The sequence below is a fragment of the Aspergillus pseudodeflectus genome (genome assembly GCF_044049435.1).
Source record: "Aspergillus pseudodeflectus strain CBS 756.74 chromosome Unknown BJX68scaffold_12, whole genome shotgun sequence".
NCBI lineage: Eukaryota > Fungi > Ascomycota > Eurotiomycetes > Eurotiales > Aspergillaceae > Aspergillus > Aspergillus pseudodeflectus.
In genome coordinates this window covers 281,113-299,905 of record NW_027263788.1, presented here as the reverse complement: position 1 = coordinate 299,905, position 18,793 = coordinate 281,113, and the positions used below count along the sequence as shown (strand labels likewise).

General features: G+C 52.3%; 2 protein-coding genes across 2 annotated transcripts; both read right to left on the bottom strand.

The window, feature by feature from the left end:
- Positions 1-11,547: 11,547 nt before the first annotated feature.
- BJX68DRAFT_264796 (uncharacterized protein) lies at positions 11,548-11,881 on the bottom strand (the record flags this gene model as incomplete). The annotated part of the gene is made up of 3 exons (XM_071045059.1): positions 11,548-11,586; positions 11,641-11,745; positions 11,801-11,881. 3 exons carry the CDS (start codon positions 11,879-11,881, stop codon positions 11,548-11,550), a joined length of 225 nt encoding a protein of 74 aa, XP_070901211.1.
- Positions 11,882-15,263: 3,382 nt separating this feature from the next.
- BJX68DRAFT_264794 (uncharacterized protein) lies at positions 15,264-16,951 on the bottom strand (the record flags this gene model as incomplete). Its single annotated transcript, XM_071045058.1, has 3 exons — positions 15,264-15,346; positions 15,394-15,723; positions 16,759-16,951. The coding sequence occupies 3 exons, from the start codon at positions 16,949-16,951 to the stop codon at positions 15,264-15,266; spliced, it is 606 nt and encodes a 201-aa protein (XP_070901210.1).
- Positions 16,952-18,793: the final 1,842 nt, after the last annotated feature.

The window sequence follows — 18,793 nt, the reverse complement described above, 5'->3', positions numbered from 1 at the left end:
TTTTTTTCTATTCTTTGATTCCACCGCATGCCGTTCCTTTGGCTAATCCTAAAGTGTAGTCCAGAATGTGACCAGGCCGCGCAACAGCCAAGGACATTGGTCGATCAAAGGCGTTCGTCAATTGTAGTTGTCCCCAAGGGTCGGATCATGTACCCCTCTAATGGTATGGGGATATATCGGTAGGACTGGTAATAAGTAGGCCGTTTCGCATTGGTGTAGCCGTTTGAATGGGGGCGGTAGGTGCGTGGACGCCGCCGCCGGGAGGCGCGAGTTGGCGTAAAGTCGGGTCATGGACAGGTGTTGGCTTCCTCAGACCACCTTTCTCCGCATGTAGGAAAAGTAACACGTCTTGTGCAAATGTAAATAAATGGTTTATTAGTCGGTCACGTCATCTGCACTTGGCTTTTGGCATCCGCCGCTTGCATCCGTCCCTCAGGGGGATCTGAGATGTATTCACTTATATTGATCTTTCCATTGACAGCCCCGAAGTCATGAGATGGTGGCTGACTCTATGACTATACCTAGTAGATTCTTGGCGATGCGAGCCCTAGCTTCAACGCCTCTTGGCCAGGCTCTACCCACCTCTAGTCACAAGAGGTATGGGTCGCCCGTGAAAGTCAGGAACCAAGTTCGTCAGCTTACTCAGTCTGTGCATTATGGTAGGGTAGGGGGTGCAAGGGACGGTTATTCCTGTCAGAGAAACCCACATAGGCACGGTCAGGTTATTTTCGACAAGGTCCCAGATAGCCTGGCAGGATATCGCCTCCGGGGAGGCGAAGCTGGGTGAGAGCATACTGTACCCAAAGGCCCCGACCAAGAGGCCGAGGGCTTTAGGCCCTTGCAAATCAGTCCCGGCGATTCCCAAAATGTTGTGTACCTAGACCGGGAAACTAGTAGTAGAGAAGTACCTTTTAGGTGCGTCCGCAATTTAGATCGTAAGAACGCTAACCTTGTGCCTAATAGACAAATAGTGACGTTCAGGATAGTCGAAGAGGGACTGTAAAATACCTTAGGGTAAATGAGCAGTGGCAACATGCCAGGAGAGGCGGATCCATATTTTGTGTCGTGCGCATTTAGCTGATCAGTAACGAGCTTCACAGGACCAAGATAGTGAGTTTGTCTGTGGTTGTAATATGCGTTCATGCCTCTAGAAATCCGCCTCTGCTGCCATATCCTTTGTAGTCTCCAATAACCCCATCTGACCAATGGTATTCGTGTTCAGGACGGTCGGTGAGGTGATAGGCGAGCTTAGAGCCAAAGGGTGCTGTATAGTTTATGACACTGTGTAGGCTCATGGCTTATTAATGGGATATTCTACACGACCTAGTAAGATGTCTTCTTCTTAACGGTCAAGTCTTTAAGTTTGTTTTGACGGTTGAGTGCCTGAACGCGCACAAGGGAAGTTGAACCTCGCCCTGGTTATGCCGAGGTACATCCCATCAGAGCTACTTTTATCCAGTGTTGGTTGAAGACGTGCCTGAACGGAGCGCAGACTCGGACCCCGAGTTAGGGCTAACATCCGGAAAAGCCCCACATCATCCTCTGCCGAGCTTTCAGCGATCCAGACATCAAATATACCGTAGGCTTCTTAGTCCTCAAGCCAAGACGATAGTAAAATCCTGGATAGAGTCTGGTTGATCCAGAATCCTCCTTGGAAACGACGTCCTTAGTTGCTGGTCGTCTTGCTAGTTCCAAGACAACGACAACAGATAAGAAAATTGGGACAGTTCGGACTCGCGTCAACTGCCTCTGCAATTTGCGAGAGGCCCGCGCATTCTTAGACTGTTAGGGGATTCCCTGGTCAAACGCAGGGTTATCACTAATATTGAGGATTATCGCCCAGTCCTTTTGCGACGGCGAGGCCTTCCCGCCCGCGGCCAGGAGTTTGGCAGAGTCTTTGTTATGAGCGTGTCGCTCGACTACCTAGAGCCACTTTCCATGTGCGTTCTCCTCGTCCTATTCTTTTTCTGCATCTGTTATAATGGCCTCTTCAACGTCTCTGGCTTCTATTCCCGAGGCTTGCATCCGTTGATCCAGGGCGAGACGACGTCGGTCCCGATCCATGAGGTCTATATGTGTACGCTATTCTTGGATTCTCTGATTCAGAGCGTCAGGTTTCCGTGATAGATTCTCGATTTTACTGTTGCTTCCTCCTATGGGAAGTCGTTGCTCCACTTCCATGCTTGAGGAATCATAGGTTTCTCTGGGTGGTTGGTGAAAGATCCAACAAACCAGGCGATGTTCAGTTTCTGCGCAAAAGCACCACCTGCACACCGAATGGGAGAATCAAGTGGTGATGAGAGGGTATCGGCCGCCTTTTGTGGGCAGTATTTCCGCTGCTAGCTTATGGGCAGACAGTTTCTTCATCCCTAGTTGGGTTTACTGACTTTGCTGGATATATTGAACGCTCCAGGGCCCCTGCAGGTAGGGCGGCTATCGAGATTCGGACACAAAGACCCGGAGTGATTGTGGCAAGGGCGGCTGCTATCCAATGCCTTTCCATATCATTTCTCAGGCACAGGGGAAGGCCACAATCGCAATGGTGGCAACGACATGTAGGCTTGCAGGAACTTCGCATGACAGGAGTCCACGCAAAGTTAAAGACGAATATAGCACACGCAGCTACAGAAACACGAGATGCGGCAGAAGATGTGTTTTGTATGCTGTGTTCCTTTGCCTAGCTAGGTATCCCTCGTTTATACCCATCCAATCAAAATTTGGAGTCACGTATAAGATGACAGCTTATCCCACATGGCATCTCAAACAGTGCAAAGGCCTTTGAGGAAAGATGAGAGAAAAGGGATAGAACCTCATAACTGGGAGTATCCTCGATGCTTCGCCACTATCCCAACCTCTCCAACTCGAGATATCCAGACTGCAATTATCAGATTAGATGGAGATGTTATCTCTCCGCCGCGAGTAGGATTTTGTTTCGTGTCTAGGATGACGGGTTCCCCCACCTCCCGGGCCCCGGTGAGAGTCCAGAGGAGACAGGTAAAAGGCGCTTGTCTCAGGGTGGTGGTAATCGCACGAACGCAAGCATATTGGCGCTATGTAGCAGTTGTCTTAACACTTGCACCGCTATGGCAGTTTTTGAAGGCTATCACCGACGCATAGTTCCAGAAATGAGTCTCCACTTTTGCTCTCCGGATGATCTACCTCACCTTTTCAATATCGGATAGCGATAGACAAGCAGCGGCGGAAAAGCCCACATCCAGATCGATGAGCTCGCGGAGCTTCCATATAGTGTGGCGCGCTAGGGATGGCAAGACCTGGGTTAGTCACATCTTGTAGGTCCTTGTTGCCTGGCTTAACCATCTGCATCGGCAACATCAGCACGGAAAGATAGATTTGAGTAGATATATTGATCCGGGGCCTAGCTTCTTTCTGCCCTGTTTCCAATGTCGGCGCCCTTATCTCCATAGGCTTTACTAGCGACGATCGCAGTGGTTGATTTTCCACCCAACTAGCAACCGTGACGGTGACGGTGATGAGCGCTGTATAGATTCAGAAAGCCGAATCTTCATATGCCATTGTAGGCAATGTCGCCGTTACCACACCCAAATACACCGCATGATTTGACTCAGCTTCAGAGAGACGACCAGCAGGACACTGATTCCAAATGGCCCTTTATCTTGCCCCGCGTGCTGATGCAGAATATCGCCTTAGCCCGCCCCTGAAATCTGTGCATCCATTTTTTAAATGACTGTCAGTGCTGTGCACCAGACCCTGACCAGCGAAGGAAGCAAAGGACACCTTTTATACCAGTCAGTATAATATGGCCGAATTATATTTTATGAGAGAGGCCGCCTTGGGGTCTCATCTGGCTGTGCGATAAGGGCGCCATTCCGCCTCGAAGCTTTGCCAAATACTTCGCGTCCACCGATGTAGGTTCTTTGAGTTTGAGTCCTCCATGGATAGTAGGACTCTCCTAGCCTGCGACATCCGATATTGCCTCTGGTATTAGCACGAGTCCGTGGAGGGCCACACACCGACGCCGCATGGGCAATGGCCCTCGTTGGGGGATGCATTTCTAGTGTCCGTTAGGTTCAGATGCCTGCTTCATGCCGCAAGTGCCCAATTCGACTAGCTAGCCAGCCACCGGGGTCGTGTTGAATCTCGACCGGAGGCGATGGATGTTCCTTGGACGCGGGCACAGTGGCGGGTTTCTACCGCAACGTCGGTGTTGAACCAAACAGGTCAAAAGCATGGCCCCAGCATAGAAGAGGGACACTATAGGGGGGCGGGTGGGTCGGGGAAGTTGAATCCACCAGTGCCGTAAAATGGAGAGAAGAGGAAACAGAACGCCCAAATAACATGCTGGGGCCATGGCGTAGACTGAGCATCTTGATCGTCTACTGCATATACCTGCCCAATACGGCGGAATCCATGTTTTCGGGCAGCAGTGCAATGCAGTTTGAGTTGCCAGACCTTTTCCCCAGACGTATATACCTGTAGAGCTAGTGAGTCGGCTGAGACTAGATAGAAGACCCTTGCCGATGCTCTCCCTCCATGATTGTATAGATCAGGATCATTTGAAAACGACAGTGGTCCTTTCTGTCCGCGGACGTGACCAGCCGCGGCATAATTCCGTAGACGATGCATGGCACCCTTGGATCTGCCCACATGAGCTGCTTGTTGATGTGCACTCATTCGCAAACTATCCAACCCAATGAGCGCCAACCAAACCCGGTGGCGTGAGTGTAACCCTCTGCAGGTGAAGGAGGCTGCCCGCGAGCACGGACAACCAATACATAGTAGGCTCGTATCTGAAGCCGCATGGCCAGCTGCCCGGGTGAACCAAAGACATTATAGCGCATTAGCATAATTACCAACGCGAGAGCCGACAGCATGTCGCGGGTTGGCAGGGACTGACTTCCTGTCCATGGCGGCAATCCATGGACCGCGACGGTGCCCGCTATGAGCGTGGTAGGAGCCACGCATCACTTGGCAGTTCGAACAAACTGAGTGGGGGACCGAGGTTTCGATATGCACAATGTGCCTGAATCCCTAGCAATACGCAGGGTTATGAACCAGAGGTTGTGTAGTTGGCCTAGTGGGCTGCATCGTCGGACTATGCAGTCACGAGCGTGGTCAGCCCTCTTGCGAAAGGCCATGTAGCAGTCCTGGGAAATGCGATGATTCAGTCAGTGCCTATCCCAGGAGGCAGAGAATGCTATCCAGAGAGCACCTCCAGGCTTAGATAAGACCACAAAGCGGCAATGCCTCTAGCATTTACATGATGGCCGCCTTGAATATATGTTGGGCCTTTCTGAACAATGGGATCTAGAAAAAAGTGCGCAAGGATGTCCAAAACCAGGTCCACACCTGAATCGTCGGTGCTCCTCTGCCCTCAAACACATCTCCATAAAAAGAGAACATCAAGGCCTCCGTTTCACCTTCTTCCGGCTGATGGTGAGCGTCAAGAATCATGCTATTAAATGCGATTAGTATACTCTAAGCAAGAAAGCCTTGGTACCTACTCCTTTCGTGCCCTTGCGAGTACATCATCGGTTGAGAACCCCGAGTCCGGGCACATACCAGGAAGCGAACCTGATCAGATCTTGAAGGCCCTTGACATAAGAGGACGGAAGGATAAAGTAAGACATGTTTCATCAGGGCCATACCCTGTTGTCGCGGCCACTCTTCGCACCGTAGACGCGCGATACATGACAGTTCGAGGTCAGTATTGTACATCAAACAGCTAGCCAGAGCCTTGCTGTGATGAGTGTATATGCATTTGCTAGGCAAGCGACGCCATGCATTTTGTTTGGCGATTGGTTTCGGAGTGGCTTGGTCACTATACGTGCCGTGGGGTCAACTATCTCGCAGTTGATTGCCAAAGAGACGTTATTAGATGTTGTTTGATTTTGGAATAGTTTACCGGGGCTGGCGCCGGGGCTGACACCGCGTACCAGCCGAGCTCTTGCGACAGTTCTCGAGGCCGGCCTCCATAGTTATCTAGTCTAGGTACCAGGATACATCTGGCCGCCATTCATGTGGCGGCCAGACCACAGGATAGACACGCCAATGTACGGCACGGTGCACCTCGGGTTCTGGCCTTTTAATAAGGTCGCCTTGGTGGCGAACAATGCGGCGGAGAAGAAGAGGATAAACAAGGGCGGCCGGGAGCATAGACCTGAAGGGCCCCAGTTTGACATGGCCTGTACAGCGTCTCTAATAAACTTCAGCGTGACACCAAGGACGCTGTCTCCGTGTGAACATCCTCTTTCCCCCTAGGGTGGCGCCGACGCCTGCTCCAAGATTGCCGGGCGCAATCGGGACCGCCTAGAATCTCCAAGCCGCGGCGAAATTGGCCGCATCCTCAAAGCCCAAGTACCATGCGATGAGGGGAGGAAGATCCTCTCCGAGGAGAACCTCTCCCATGGCTTTCTGCGTTCCAGCCTGGCTAATCTTGGATGTGAACGCGACATGACGCGGGTAGTGAAGAGGAGGGGTTTCTCGACGAGTGTGTTCATCCATAAAGTCCGCATTTACTGCAAGATGAAGCAAACATTCGTCAGTGAAGTGGTCACCAAGCCAGGACAGACGTGGGATTACTTACCAGTCGATGCCATTCTCAGCCTCTGACTCGACAGCACCAGTGGGAGGGATTGGTTGGCTTCTACTGCAAGATGAAGCAAAATTTGTCTGCTGAAAGACCTTTGACAACCCTTGCCGCCGACCTTTAGGCCTGCAATGATTGTTGTGACGGTAAGCTCCCTGGTATTGTCCTTGTCCCACTTGGCCCCATATCACTGGACCCTGCATAGGGCAATTACACGTCTTTCCCTACTTTTAGGCTAAGACTATGTGAGTGTCCGCATCCCACACACAGGAATCCAGCTCGGTGCCCCCACTCCCATAGCCCTAACAACGTTTATACCTCAAGGTGAGCCTGGTTTAGCCATATTCTTGGCATCCTAGCCTTCTCCCTAAGCACTCCGTTTAACTCCTGGAGCAATATATTCTTAAGCTCCAACAGCTTATTCTCCGCCATAGCCCTCCTTTTCCCTTCCAGAATGCCTTCCACGATTTCTTTGATCATAGGATGGGCCCGCTTCTCGGCCTCCTCTGCGGTGCACTCTGGTATAGAGGATGTGTCAGCTAAGTGCGAGGTTGATTAGAGTATAGACGTAACTAACCACCACTAAAGCACGATTCCGCCAAGGCATTGCAGTTGATAACGCCGCTTATGATGCCGTCAAGTAGCTGAAGTGTCTCCTGTTCTCCAGAGTCAGCGGGGGCAACAGACGGCAGACCAGATAGCTATACGGAGCGTCAGGACCAAAAATAAATCCTCGCCTTTGCAATACGTGGCTGTTGGCTGGCCACAACAGGCGACATGTCTCGGGCTGTCCAACAACGTTGCACAGTGGCTCGCTAGGTGGTTTAGCGTCATCCTCTACTTGTTGTATTCCCGCGGGACGGTCGAGAGGTTGTGAGGCAGCGTGCCTTGCCTGTGTTGGCCGCGGGTGCGCCGGGCCCTGCACCCCAATCGTCATCACCCTCGATTAGTGCTCTCCGACAAACATTGGCGCATGGGTCAAACACATTGGTACTGAGATGACGTGTTGGCGTACTAAGCAATGCTGTAAATCGTCTGGATTGTCATTATCCAGACGACCCGCAGTGTGCGCCAGTATATCGATGATGGAGCTGGGTGACTCTTAACGGGTAGTCTGGGTTTCCTGCTGGGAACTGCCGAACCACCCATCTCCGTAGCAGCCTCAGTCCGAAAATCATAGAATGGCCACTGATGGCACCGTTCCACAATGAGATTCTGGAAAAGCAAGCCCTGTGTGAGTTGTCCAAGTAGGGTACCGAGTATTGGTCTCGGCTTCCTTGTGCTGACACGTCTAAAAGAGACTTTACGATGATTGCGCACTTACTGTGTCATGTCGTAGGAACCTTGATTCCCGGCTTTCCAGACTCTCATAGACGACCACCGCCTGCTCGGCTTGGCTGGCGATAGTTAATGCAAGGCATAGCGGCTCCTAGCGCATGTGAGGAATTTTGATATGCCCCCGAAATGTGTCGTCGGTGCAGTGGCAGGAACCAAACTAAACTAAGGCCACCCTGCCAACTTTCGAGGGGTTTCGCGCTGGTTGTCGGCATGAATGACCGTAGACCTTGAGAGGAGGACTGCTGTTGGCTCAAGCCTGTTACTGTTTAATTTGGTGAGTAATACCTGAAGCCAGAGCAATTCCTGAGTTGCCACGGCTTGCGCGATGTATTTGGATTCTGTAGAGGATAATGTGATGCGGATGCGCCCATAGGTTTCGAACATGAGTAAAACGGGTCATATCATCCGCATTGACAGTGGCGTGACAATTCATAGTCCGATCGAGATAACCCTATCAGCGCAGGGCCCACCTGGATCCCAGTGCGCTCAACATGATGTTGAGGACCGATTCCGGGTTCCGGATGGAAGTCCCATATCCATTGCCGTCCTCTGTTCGCTCACTCGACCAGAAGACCATTGTACATGTGGAAACCCTTTTCTTCTCCAAACATGGCTGTCAGGTGATGGGTAAGGGTGATCCCGACGCTTCTTTGGCATCGTCAACGATAACAATCCTTTTGCTCTCACTCTAGGTGCCTTAGTGGTTTCATTCGGCAGTCGCTAGACATGTCTAGCTTTTTCCAGTAGAACATGGCTGAACGCCGGAGGAGGCCGTGTTTCCCGGGTTGAAAATGACTGGTCACAGCTCCTTCTGGTGTGGCGGAGAATATCACCATGGGACGAATCTCGTTTCGCTTTTGGGGGTTTCTCCGTGGCGAGTTGAAGTGAGGGTGACCAGCAGTATAGATCTGGTCATAACCTCGATAGCCTCCGCAACACAGGAATGTGTTGGAAATGAACGCTCCTTACGCGTGGTATGTCGTTGGCCGGTTAGGCGATACACTCTCCCATGTAGAGAGAAGTTGAGGAGGTATAGTCTCGAGTCCCATGTTGCAGCGAGCCTTCATCAAGGATCAAACACCATGGCAATGTCCAGGAAACCCCTCGCTGCTCCTATTTGGACTATAATTTAGTCCAAGACTGATTCCCGGATGGTACCGGAGACACTCGCTCGCTATTTGGCGGAGCAACCAAGGACCAGGCACACATGATTCGTGTTGCCACGAGCGCAAGAGGGCCGGATAGGGACAATATCCCGGGGACCATGTGGTGCATCCTCGAAAATTGGAACGCTTGGTTGGCTACGAAGACGTCCCCGACCAAAGCTTGGAAAATTCAATGGGACGTTCTCGGAAACGTAGTTTGTTCCCCTGTCTGACCCGACAAGACAGCCTCGCTCTCTTTAGCCTGGTAAACCACTGATAAATAGGGTGCAGCACATGGCTAGTACAACGGAGGAACTGCATTATCGCGGGCCGGTTAAGGATCACACGAGAAAATAGACCATATGCCCGGAAGAGGCAGTTATTCCACCTCTTGTTAAATCCCCTGGAGATGCACCAGGGAAACTTGATACGGTAGATAGATCCTAGCAAGTTCCATACTCCTGGTTAGTAGGTGACTGCGCACCAGCGTGAGTAACAAGAATGCCCTCACGTAGCTAGGAGCAAAGGCCAAACTACTCTGGATTAGCATACCCTGTCAAAAGCACAGGCCGCAACACCAGTGCGAGAGACCACCTTCTCTCACGGGCTGACAGGGACTGCAGTCCTTTCCAGGGCGGAAGACCAGGGATCGCGATCGGGTTCCGCGTTGGGGTTGTGCTGGGGCCAGTATCACGTTTGAGGACCACGGCAGGTTGGCGGAGTAGAGATGATAGATCTCCATCTCACTATGTATGGAAGGAACCAAGGCATGATGGTTTGTTTAGGCCAACGCACATGGTTAGAGGTGCAAGCTTTCCGACATAGGCAAGGGGAGTGCCAGGCTCGCCAGGACAAAGAATGCAATGGTCGCCAGACATCTTCGAGTGGCTTTCCACGATAAGCACTTTAGGGCAAGAGACCGCGCACGCTGAATCTTTTGTGCCGCGTTTGGGCCCCCTGATGAGAGGATCGTCGTTTGAGGCCGAGGGGCGGCGCACGGCCGAGCCTAAGGAGGTGTTGGGGGGAGGTGGGGAGGGCTTTCCGTGACTTGGGGAATCACAAAGGCGAAATCCGGCTGGAATGGTAGAATATCACTCCATGTAGACGTCTCCTTCTTATTCAAGCACGCCTCGGTTTTTGTGCACACGGTTGCCTCTTCTATTGTTCCAGGCACTGCCATCGGTGCATTTGTGTAAGCATAAACGCGATAGTCGCCCCTGTGTACTTGGTTGTGGACCAATCATGAAGATGATTGTCACTTCATCGCCCTTTGGAGCGTTTCGCCGGGTTTCTGGCCCGGGGTGGTCCCGTTGTCGGCCTGTCGAGTTATAATGACAGTTGGGACATGATCCTCCAAGCATACGCGCCATGGCAAGTTTCGCCTAGATCTGATAGGCCGACCTCCAGAGCAGAGCCGAACCGTCCCTCCAATTGTCCACGCGAGTGCCGATGGGAACCGGGTTCTTTCTTCGAGGAGCCAGCGTGGTCACGGTTATTGAAGCACAATGTTTCAGGCTATTGAGGCGAGCCCATGGCCTGTACCGTGAAGAAAGCCAAGCTACTAAATCATCTAGGGGCTGCTCGCAGCCCCCGCGTAGCATCACTTTGCATATCAGTACTACTGTTTGTAGAGACTAACAGAGCCAACAAGACTTGCTGGCGCACTAAGCGATCCCTGACTTCGATAGACCTCATCTGGGAGCATGGACGGCGCAAAGACCCCAACCGGGGCATCTCGAGTCTGTTGAGCCACTCCATGCGTACCTGTTCAGGCGGGGGTGAACATCCAAAGCGGAATGTGAGGCACGCCTCTCGCAAGCAAAATAATCCTAGCCTGGTGGTGTGTGCGTGGATATCAAAAGAGGCCCGCCCTGTTCCACGACCGGTCGTACCCGGTCCATAGCCTATCCTTGGCTATAACCCCCGAGGCATCGCCTTTTGGTATTGCACTTGTGCAGCCCCAGGGTGGAACTCGTTGATGAAGCACGTCTTCAGACCTCCTCACTACGCTAGATGAATGTTGAATCACGTCAGTCACCAACCAAGCGACATGAGATATGTAAAACTAGGTCTCGATGGTTGTGCCTGGTGACATGACCTCCAGGCCCAGCCAACCCATATAGCTTTGTGGTGCTGAGTCCGAGTGACACCATTGAGTCGTGAAGCATGGCTCTGCCTTTTGAAGGAGCCTGAGAAAGCACAGGGTACTCCATCGTGGGTAACCCACAACTGGGCCGACATGACATCTCCCCGTACGCCTCAGAACATCATAAAGCATAACAATTTTTTTTTTAGGATCGCTGAGCAGCGAGCCGTTGCAGCCTTAAGCTTGCCCTTTAGATCCAAGGCGGCCAAAAGTCCCTAAGTAGTGGCGCCTAACCCTCTAACATTATCCACCTCCAAATGTGCCCTAAAGGGCAAGCCAAGGCACGCCATGCAGGTTGTTCCCCTGGAGTAGGGGGCACCAGTAGCTAGATTTCCTTGGGTATTATTAGCCTAAATTTCCTTAGTTAATAGTACCAAGGATAGGGTTTTCTGTTAAATTAGTAACAAGATCCCAAGGGATTTCTAAGAAAGGAGTTTACTTACAGGGTCCGGGGCCAGCCCAGCACTAATAGGATAAGGAGGAGAAGGGCCTAAAGGCAGAGGTGGGGGAGGTGGAGGGGGTGGAGGTAGAGTTAGAGCTCCTTGGGACTAGCCATTGTTGTTAGTATGCTAATAATAACGCGAAAGAAAGCCAAGAACTCACAGTTTGTCCGTGGGAGGCAAGCCACTGCCGTTTAGCATTCTGTGACGCCAGCGCCGCACTGGAAACCTTTCGTTTAGCCATTTCGGATGAGTAGTTTAGAACAACCGGCAAATGCCCCAGGTCCCTTACAACAACCCAGAAACCACCAGGACAGCAAATCACAACATCACCAACACCAAACCCTCTCAGTTAGTACCAAAAAAATGGTTCTCATCGCGAGCAAAGCCAAGTTTGACCATCCTTTCAGCGACGCTCCAGCCACTCCCAAATGTTGCTGTTCCGTATTGGGCCCGCGCAATGCAGTCCAAGGCTGGTGCATTGGCCTCTGGCTCGATTGACCGACGGCCACAGCCGGACGTCCTCCCAGTTTTCAGCGAACAGTGCAGCGCTGTCAAGGTCGTGCCACTTCGAGGTGGGAGCGGTTCTCTGACACTTCTGAGAACAAAACAGGTGTGCGTGAGGAGCAAATTCACAATGTCCTACCACGCTAGATGTCCCCCGAGCCTACGGGGGAAGATTCTCAGGCCCCTAAGCCGCAAGGTATCTATGTATACCTACAGAGAACGGACCTGATACCGAGTTCAGACCGGTAGTGGAGACGTGGTCGCTCTGTCGATATTTTGAATCGGTGTCTCCACGCCACAGGACCGGGCTTGTCGTCCTGAATGTGGACGGACAGAAGCACTTGGTGCTTGATCTTTCGGGGTCAGCACCAGTGTGACTTTATCTTCTGACCCAAACGCCACCTTTTGGTAGATGGCTCCGTTAAGAACAGCGCATAGAACGCGGTCCTTGAGCTCAAGTAGCTGCACGCTCCCGATCGAGTCAGCCCAACCCCTTGTGCCCAGGACGCACCACAGGGCCCTAATCCCGATGCGTGCCATTGTGGAAGTGTCCTGCGTCCACTGCGAGCCGTCTCAAGAGCCGGAAGCGGAACCGGTCAGGGTCAACATAACCCAACCCAGGCATCTACGGGATTCCGCCACCTATACCTCGTATTAACCACCTCGCCAAGAGCCAAGTTGATTGTATATGCTGGGTGTAGATTGGCACGCCAGACCGCAGAAATCAGATCTGTTGTTGATTCTGTCGAGGACAGTGGCTTAATGTCGGTTCCAAGAGGCTGGATTGGGAACTTGTCGGCGGTGGTCGCACCGAAAGTCGCGGAAGCAAGAGCATTAACCGTCTCGTTCACACATGTCAGGCCTGTCTCTGGATCTTCAAGAATGAGCGACAAGTGGCATGGAGGTGTAGAGAGAATTCTTCTCAAAGAAGAAGGAGCCCAAGTGATGGAGCGTGATTTGCATGATCAACTCGCCTTGATCAAAATGGAAATTGGTCGCGGACTGGAAACCTATCAATCAATTCACGAGTACTCCGCTGATGCACTATGCAATGTGGGATTTCAGATGATCACAACAAGGGAATAAAGAAAAGAGGACTTGGATACACGGCCATCCTGGCGTAGATGCCCGTTCCTGCTGCCTCCCACGGTATTGGGCGTGACAACTTCAGGTTGCCGTGGTCATCACGGCGACGTATCGCGACCACCTCATGGTTGGTAAGAATAAAGCCGTACTTAGTGTTATGCTGGCCCACATAGTAGTTTACTTGGCTCAGGGCCTGGCGGTATTCACGGCGATCGTGTACAGAGTCCGACATATGCGTACCCCATTTCCAATGGGGGTTGAGGTCCCCCCGGACACGATAGTCAGAGTGAAGCCTCTTTGCGGTTCTCAGCCCAGATACATTTAATCCCCTGCTATGGCCTGGCCAGCCGTGTTTCTCTAGACAGCATGTGGTTGGCCCATGACTCCGAGAAAACAGCCGCTACGACTCGTTGTCCGCGGTATCAGGGGCATGTCTCGGATCAGAGAGCCGGCGACGCATGTCTTTGTAGTTGTCTTAGTTCTGGCCAAACGCCGTGAACCTCCTTCTCATCGCGGATGAGGTGGAGTTGGTCTTCCTGGCTGCGGAGCTGGAATGGCGCCGGGATGGTTGGGGTCAGTTTTCTTAACGAAGTCGATAACGCAGCGGATGCTTGGCTTTGGGTGTAGCTGAGCACCCGCTGTTGAAGATCCAAAAACGCGTTGGCCAGTCCAAACCCCGACTTTAGTGATTTCCGCCTGCCAGTGATTGCAATAATCTTCTTATTGTATACTCCTTGTCTTTCGAGAACCTCCTCACTATGGGTAAAGTCCATATGGGAGGAGCTCCTTGCAGCCGTACGCCGGCTCCACCGGAAGACAGAAAAGAACAGTCTCAAGCAGCTGGTCTTCCATATAGCCTGTCACTTTCGTCCTCATGCTGGAATAATAAGGCTCGTACATGAGGCTCATCAATAGCCGCACCTGTGTAGACACGGCTGCAAACCCAATTGCCAGGTTCCAGATGCAAGACCTCTCATGGCCGCAGATGTCCAAGATTTGCCCGCGCCTGGGGGATCTGAACGAGAGCTACATCACGTCCTTTTGATCAACGCTAATAGGCCTTTGATGCCGAGGACGCGCGCCCAATAGGGTTGCAGACTGGTGAATATGGTGGCAGATGTTCCACGCGATGCCCAGGCCTTAGGCAAGGGTCTGTCGCGGCAATAGCTACGAGGTAGACCTGGCAGACCGACCCAGTATCCCGTTGCGGAATGCCCTTCCCGTACTTGATCTGCCCCCGGCCTTGTCATGATAGTTATGGTCTTTCTCGTCCTTCGAGCGCGGGGTCGATTAGGCTTGTTTTTGCTGGCCATGGTCGGTCTCCGTATATGTGTGTATCCCCCGTGACCTGCGGAAAATATTATGGAGGACCTCCTGAGCAGCGGGCTGAAGAGAAAGAGATTGGATCTGTTCGACGCTCGCAGGGATCTCCTCTGTATTATTCCCGGGGGGAACAGAACCAGGACGAGGAATAATCGGGCCAAATTTGAGCAGCGTACGGCCTTCGTGAGTCGCTGCAGCTGCCTGGGTAGTTGTTGCGCGATCCACGAGCCTGTACGCCATGGTGTCTTTTGCAGGAAGCGCCCAGTGTCACTATTCCTAGGCCACCTGCTTGAGATTCAGGCTTCCTTTCCGGGTCCTATGCATCAAACTAGGCAGGTGATCTTATCCCAACGGGTCCATTCAGGCGGATCGAGTTGTCTTTGTTGTAGTCGTCTAGGAACGAACTGCTGTACGTCTTCAAATGGCTTGGCAAAACGCAATTCGTGGTGGTCCGATGATTCAATGAAACAGAAGATCTAGTTGCTGCCGTGGGGGATGGGGGTGACAACGCCCTATCTGTATTCCTGTTGAAACCACGAGCATACCACGTGCATACCTTGACTCCGTGAAGGGGAGATCACGGGGAGATGAGAACCAGGTTCTGGCCTAACCCATAGACGATGATTCTCTTTAGATGGAAGCATTCGCAGAGAAGAGATGGGGTTTGCGTGGACATTGGCATCCAAGGCGTCGACGCGCTGAGCAATCATTTAAGTAGCCAGCCTAGCCGTTGCATTTCTACCGCGACTGTGGCGGTCGTTGAGGCCGGGCTGGGCGGGGTGAGTGTTGCTCCCTATGCCATCGTTAGAACTGTATCAAACCCTTAAGATGCGGGCTTACCTGATGCTGGACTCTTGGAATCATTGCTAATGGCAGGTAGCGGACCAATCGGGGACACAGCAGTGTCCAAGATTTGTCCCGTGCATGGACACGCCCTCGCCGCGAGGGTCAATTCCTCGGCTGCATCACCAGGGAAATCGAAAACGGGTTCCAGCTTAAGACTTTCTGGTGTCTGTCTTGCATAATGCTGCTCGCCGTCGGCCTGATTGATGGATGGCTGCAGAGACTGGACGTCCTCAAAGGAGATGAGCAGCGGCGTCGCGCTCAAGAGAGCTTTAAAAGTGCCCAGAAACCATTGGAGAGTTGCGTGTTGGAATGTCGGGCCTGTGACTGGAGGAGTATCAGCTGGAACCGGCTTGTCCGGGAGCCAGCCCAACGAGGAAATGCAACATCGACCTGTTGCAGGTGATAGTGTGGCGTTCGAACTGGGGAGACAAAGTCCCAAACACGGCGTCGAATCGTCTTTTCGTGTGCCACGCGATCTCGCAACGGGTCTTATCAACTATGCCTTGCAGTAGGCATATCAGGGATACACTGACTGGTGCCTCTTCGGGTTTCTGCTCTGCAGCTTTTTGGCATAGTTGCCGTCAAGGTCGGGTAGTAATCTCCGCGTACATGTTCGGGTTCTGGATCTGGGAGAAGTCGGCCGTGGGCCAGGCCTAGGCTTTGCGTATCGCATTGAGGAAGTTACCAAAGTCAGTCGACTGGTTCAGCTCTTGAGTAGCCGTGGGGAGCTTCTGGGCGAGGTTCCAATGTGCTGCGATGTCGGATTGACCTCTTGAGGTCTCCGTGGTATCACGAGGGTAAGTGGTCACTTCTGTATTCGACTAAAGCGTCGGCAGGCATCTATCTCATCGTCATTCAGTGATGGACCAGCGGTTCAGATTCCGTCAACGTTCAGCAAACATCGGGACGCAATATCTAATCTCAACCGTCTAGCCCTCGAGCAGCCCACATCGCATAGTACGATCGGAAGACATCAAGGCCATCATAAGACCGCCGCGCGATAACCTAAGCACAAAACGGAATGACGGGTCTCGTGTGCACTCGCAAAAGGATTGGATTCGGCTCGTATGCTTTCGTCCGCAATATGCAGTTTCCCTTCCGGCTGCCAGAAGGCATCTGCAGTGCCACAGCCGGGAGATTCCTCATGTACCCGTGGACCCCGATTGCTGAATATTAAATTTCCAAACGAGCATCGATGAGTCAGTCGGGTTGGTTAGCGAGGGCAGGTACTGGTGAGGTATAGGTTCCATGGAACACCAACCAACGAGAGGGTCTCTCTCAGTCATATCACATACTCCTCAGACACTGGTCATGGGTGTAAATCATTCTGATGATGGTCTTGTGGTGTCCGCCACCGACCGTCATGCCGGTTTGGCTTGATCGCTGAGAACCTGTCCGTTCCGTTCTGCTTGAGGTATGCGAGTTGGGCCCCTTTCAACTTGGTCTCCTGGTATTGAATGTAGGCATTATTTGTCGAGGAGAGCCCGCGCACCCTTGAGATTTCCCGGAGCCCTTTTGTTTTCTGCTCGACCAGGAATCTGGGAGATGACATGGTACCTTAAGTACTTTGGCCGCATCACTGCTCCAGTGTAAATGTCAATCCCGGGCCCAGGGCCCAGGACATTTGGTCGTTCGTGTCAGTTTCCCGACCTGTCTAGCACTGGGCTTCCGCAGAGGATACACCTTCTGCGTTACGCCAGGCTAGAGGAACGGAGATCGAAAGTGCCTAGACCACTTTCTCATCTCCTGCCGCTGCGTCCAACTGTTCCTTGAACAGAGCTGTCAGAGCGCGGACCCGATGCTGCCTGGCGAAATAGACGCGGTTTTGAGCATGGTTTTCAAGCGCCTGATTGTCGTGCCGTCGGGCGCGAGAGGCCCAGCATAGCAAGCGATTGTCGAATCAGTGGACCGGGCGCTTAACGAACAAGTTAATCGCTTCAGGCTTGTGGCTTGTGGTTTATGTCGTGGTAGTGGGGTACGGTACGCTTGGTCGGGATTATAGCGTTCGTAGGTATGAGAAGTTGGCATGATAGATGGATCGTTACGTAGTTGATTAGGGAATGGATATAAATCGTTGAAGCTGTTCCAGACACTTAGTTATTGTCCCATGTTCTGTCCAATTTGCTGCAAACGCAGGAGAGTCTTGAGGCAAGGGGAGGGGGCGTATAGTGTAGGGGAGAAGATGCAGAATGTGTGAGAAAAGTTCTCTAAAACGGGGATGATGGGGAGTTAAGTACCTTACTCTGAGAGACGGAGAGGTCACTCTGGAAGATTGCATGAAGTAAAACGTAAAGATTGCGGTGAAAGAAAGAGAAATCTCTGGGATTGAAGTGGGTGATGGGTGTTGAGGTGGTGAAGAGGTGCAAACAGGTCCAGGACTTAGCCCTAAGTCACTTGACGTCGGTACTATAGACCCATAGTGGTGAATCTACCCAGCCGTCAGGGCCATAAGCTCAATGACACCTTATTCAGGTCCTGTCTACAGATAATTCCAGCTTGTTTCTTCAGCTCCTCTCCTCGGTAATCAGACTGTCGAAGCCGGCCTACTGTACACAGTCCGCTGTCACTCCCACGCGACCCTCAACGAGCGTGCCCGTCGGCGTTTGCAACACCCCTCACAATGCCCAGATACCCAAACGTACCCACTCAGCGTCAAATCCCAGATAGGTAAGGGTCCCGAGGTGATTGCCGCTCATCGGCCATGAAACCCCAGGGCCGCTTCACGGAGGCATCTACCATGCCCCAATATTGAATATACGCAGGCCCATCAAGATTCACCTCACCATTCACCATGCTCTCATTGGAGTACTTGCCAACCCGCTTCACTCCAGAGTGTGCCGTACACTGTGGAAGACACATCGACGCCTCTGACCGCAAACGGAGTGTTTTCACAGTCTACCCCGGGATCAAGCTTATACCCCTAACCCGGCCTTCAACTCTCCCAGTCTATCCGAAAGCAAGCGGCAACATAGACGTACCTTCCAATTCTTCGGATCATTCCCCAGCCGACCAACAAGTAGGTCGCTCCCTCCTGTGATTGGGATCAGTCTTGCATTCTACACGGTGGACAAGGTCGGCCGAAGAACTCTGGTTATCTACGGCGGCGCTCTGATGGCAGCGATCTGCCTGATCGTCGGTGGGCTCGGCTTCGTGAAGCAAACAAGTGCATCTAGCATGGCACTTGTCGCGCTATGCTCTTTCTGGGCGTTTGTGTATGCAAACACGCTCGCTCCTATCGGTAAGCTGCATGAGCCTTGGACTGTCATTCGTTGATTTACTGATTAAAATTCAAATACAGGCTGGACTAGTCTGGTCGAGATATCTAGCCCCAATCTTCGGGCTAAGACAACCTCGTTTGCGGTGATTATCCAGTATCTCACTGGAAATTCTATTT